Source organism: Silurus aristotelis (genome assembly GCF_946808225.1).
Source record: "Silurus aristotelis genome assembly, chromosome: 27".
Taxonomy (NCBI): Eukaryota; Metazoa; Chordata; class Actinopteri; order Siluriformes; family Siluridae; genus Silurus; species Silurus aristotelis.
Genome location: NC_139600.1, coordinates 7,134,641 through 7,137,140, shown reverse-complemented (window position 1 = coordinate 7,137,140; position 2,500 = coordinate 7,134,641). Strand labels below are relative to the sequence as shown.

At 31.5% G+C, this 2,500-nt stretch overlaps 2 protein-coding genes across 3 annotated transcripts in view; one reads left to right on the top strand and one right to left on the bottom strand.

Annotated features, from left to right (window-relative positions):
• The window catches only part of lrba (LPS-responsive vesicle trafficking, beach and anchor containing), a 217,505-nt gene that overhangs the window by 136,053 nt on the left and 78,952 nt on the right, over positions 1-2,500 (top strand). The window lies entirely within an intron of this gene.
• The window catches only part of mab21l2 (mab-21-like 2), a 2,835-nt gene continuing 1,646 nt past the window's right edge, over positions 1,312-2,500 (bottom strand). Inside the window, exon 1 of the mRNA XM_083532578.1 lies at positions 1,312-2,500. This exon is cut by the window's right edge and continues 1,646 nt beyond it. Coding sequence (XP_083388704.1) covers positions 2,329-2,500 — 172 coding nt within the window. The 3' untranslated portion in view covers positions 1,312-2,328.

Sequence of the window (2,500 nt, the reverse complement as noted above, 5' to 3'; positions counted from 1 at the left end):
TACCGCGCTTTGGAGGTGGAAATAAAAAGCAAGTTGTGCAGCTTGTAATTACAGTAAATGTGTATTTTGGATGTTGTGGATGTGTGTGTGTGTGTGTGTGTGTGTGTGTGTGTGTGTGTGTGTGTGTGTGTGTGTGTTGACTGACTGGTCTGTTTTTTGTAAAACATATCATCATATCATCGATATTCACTTTTCAGAAAGGAAAACTGACTTTTTGTCAGTAGGAAGTTGAGATTTGGGCCATTAGGTTGTTGCATCACTTCTTGCTCACTAACACTAAATAGTGTGTATGGTGTGTACTAGATATGAGGCCATCTACTTTAAACTGATGTGTGTGATTGCATATGAGTTTGTATACACACATGCACACTAAAAATAATAATATGAATAGTAATATGAAAAGTAATATTAATAGTAATAATGAAAATAATTAAGTACATATTTTTGCATATTTATTATAATGATAATAGTTTTTCAGTAGCCGCTCACATGCAGGGCTGCACTTCACCAGTGAGCTCTGTAATTATTATTAGTTAAAAAACATTTGTTCTTAAAAAAAGAGCTAGTTTATTTGTTAGTTCCTTTTTTCACAATTTATTATTATTTATTATTTTTGAAATCAGTTTTATTTCATATTAAATTCATTATTTAGAATACATTGTAATCATTTTTTTTCTTTCTTTTTGTGTTTGTTTAGGCGTTTAAAAACGATTTATTTTGGTACGTTTTATAGTTATTTTATTATACTAAGTTGGATAATCTTTGATTATGGTATTTTTTCAATTATATTTATTAAAACACAGAAGCTGCTTCATTATGGTGCGTTTGTTCCGAGTGTGTATAATTTAGCTATATACAAAATGAAATAAATGAAATATGTACTCTATTTATTAATTTATATATATATATATATAATATATATTTTTTATATATAGTAGTAAAATATTTATTATATTTTTATTAGTATAAAAACATAATTTTTTTCAAGTATTTGCTGCATCTTCATAGTGCATTTTGCATAATGCATAAACGTGTATATAGAGCACTGTATATAGAGTGTGTTACAGATTAAATATGTATTATTTAATATAGTTAATTATTTGTCATTGTATAATTATAAGCTTTAATAAATGCAGCTTAATAAAATTTTTGCCATTACAACCGAATAATTCAGTATGTAATTGATTCAATATTATTAAATATCAATAATATAAAATAAAAAAAATTTTAAGCATTTGATTGGATAATACAATACCAAAGTATTATTAATATTATTTATTTATTTTATTTAACATACAAACAAACCATTGCTAAGTTTATTATCATTTTATTAACATTTCAATTTTTAGACACATAAAATGGAAAACTTGGCACGCTACAGTCTTTTTTTTCAAACAATAAAGCAAGATATTGTGCATGGTAATTAAATAAAAAGCAATTTCACTTTGTGAAAAAAAAAAAGGAAAGAAAAGATTTTAGCAGACGTTACGTCGTTAAAATGTACCTTCATGTTTATTTTTTTTTCTCCTCGCAAAATTTCCCGTTCGCGTCTCAGCCGAAACACTTTCTCCCCGATCAGCTCCATTAAGTCCACTTTCAGTGAAAATCTAAAAAGTCTGGAGTGTTCGTATGTCCATTAAGGTTCTCTTTTCAAGTTTGCATTGTTGTTGTTGTTTTTTATTGTTATTATTAATATTTTACAGTCTTGTCCAAGCTGCTGTCATCATTATAAAGGATGAGAAGTGAAATCATGACAAGATTGAAATGTGCGTCTATTATTTATTCTCAATGCTGTAAAATGTCCTGGTTGGAGAGAAAAGTCTTTCAGAAAGCACACGTGACGTGATGTTCAGCATGCCGCTTTGTTCGACTTAATTGTTATTTATTGTGGGGTTTTTTTCTGAACAAGATTATTTTTTTAAAGTCTCCCTCGGGTTTGAGTTTTTCTGCCGTTCCGTCGTCACAGTTCACCACCTTGTTTCGTCTCCACCAAATTTTTACAGTTGTTGCAGGTTACTACACATTTTTTCAGACCTTGTTTTCATTTCTTCCAGAGTTTGTTCAGGCTCCTAGTGCTGTTCCAGAGTCTCTCTTTTTTTCCCGGTTTTTGTCTTTGTAAATTGTTCAAGTTTGGTGACTCTGCATGTTTTTATTTATTCGAGTCGCTCCTGGTTTTTGTCATTGCTCAGAATTTCTCTTGTGAGTCTCCAGGTCTTGTTTGTTGGTTGAGTTTGTCCAGGCGTTTTTGCAGATCTTTTTTTTTTTTTTTTTGCGCCGTTCTCAATGTCTTTTGTTTTCGAGTTAATTGAGTTCATTTATTTTTAGAGCTCAGAGTTTGTCCAGGCTCTTAGCATTGGTCAGGATCTCCCTCGCGAGTCTCCAGGTCTGCTTGGCGGCCGCCTCGAGGGCTGACGTCGCCTTGCCTTGAAATAAATCAAGGTTGGGTAAGAAGTAGTGAGGACACCGGCGGCACTGCAGACAGGAGACGAGCTGCAGCAGG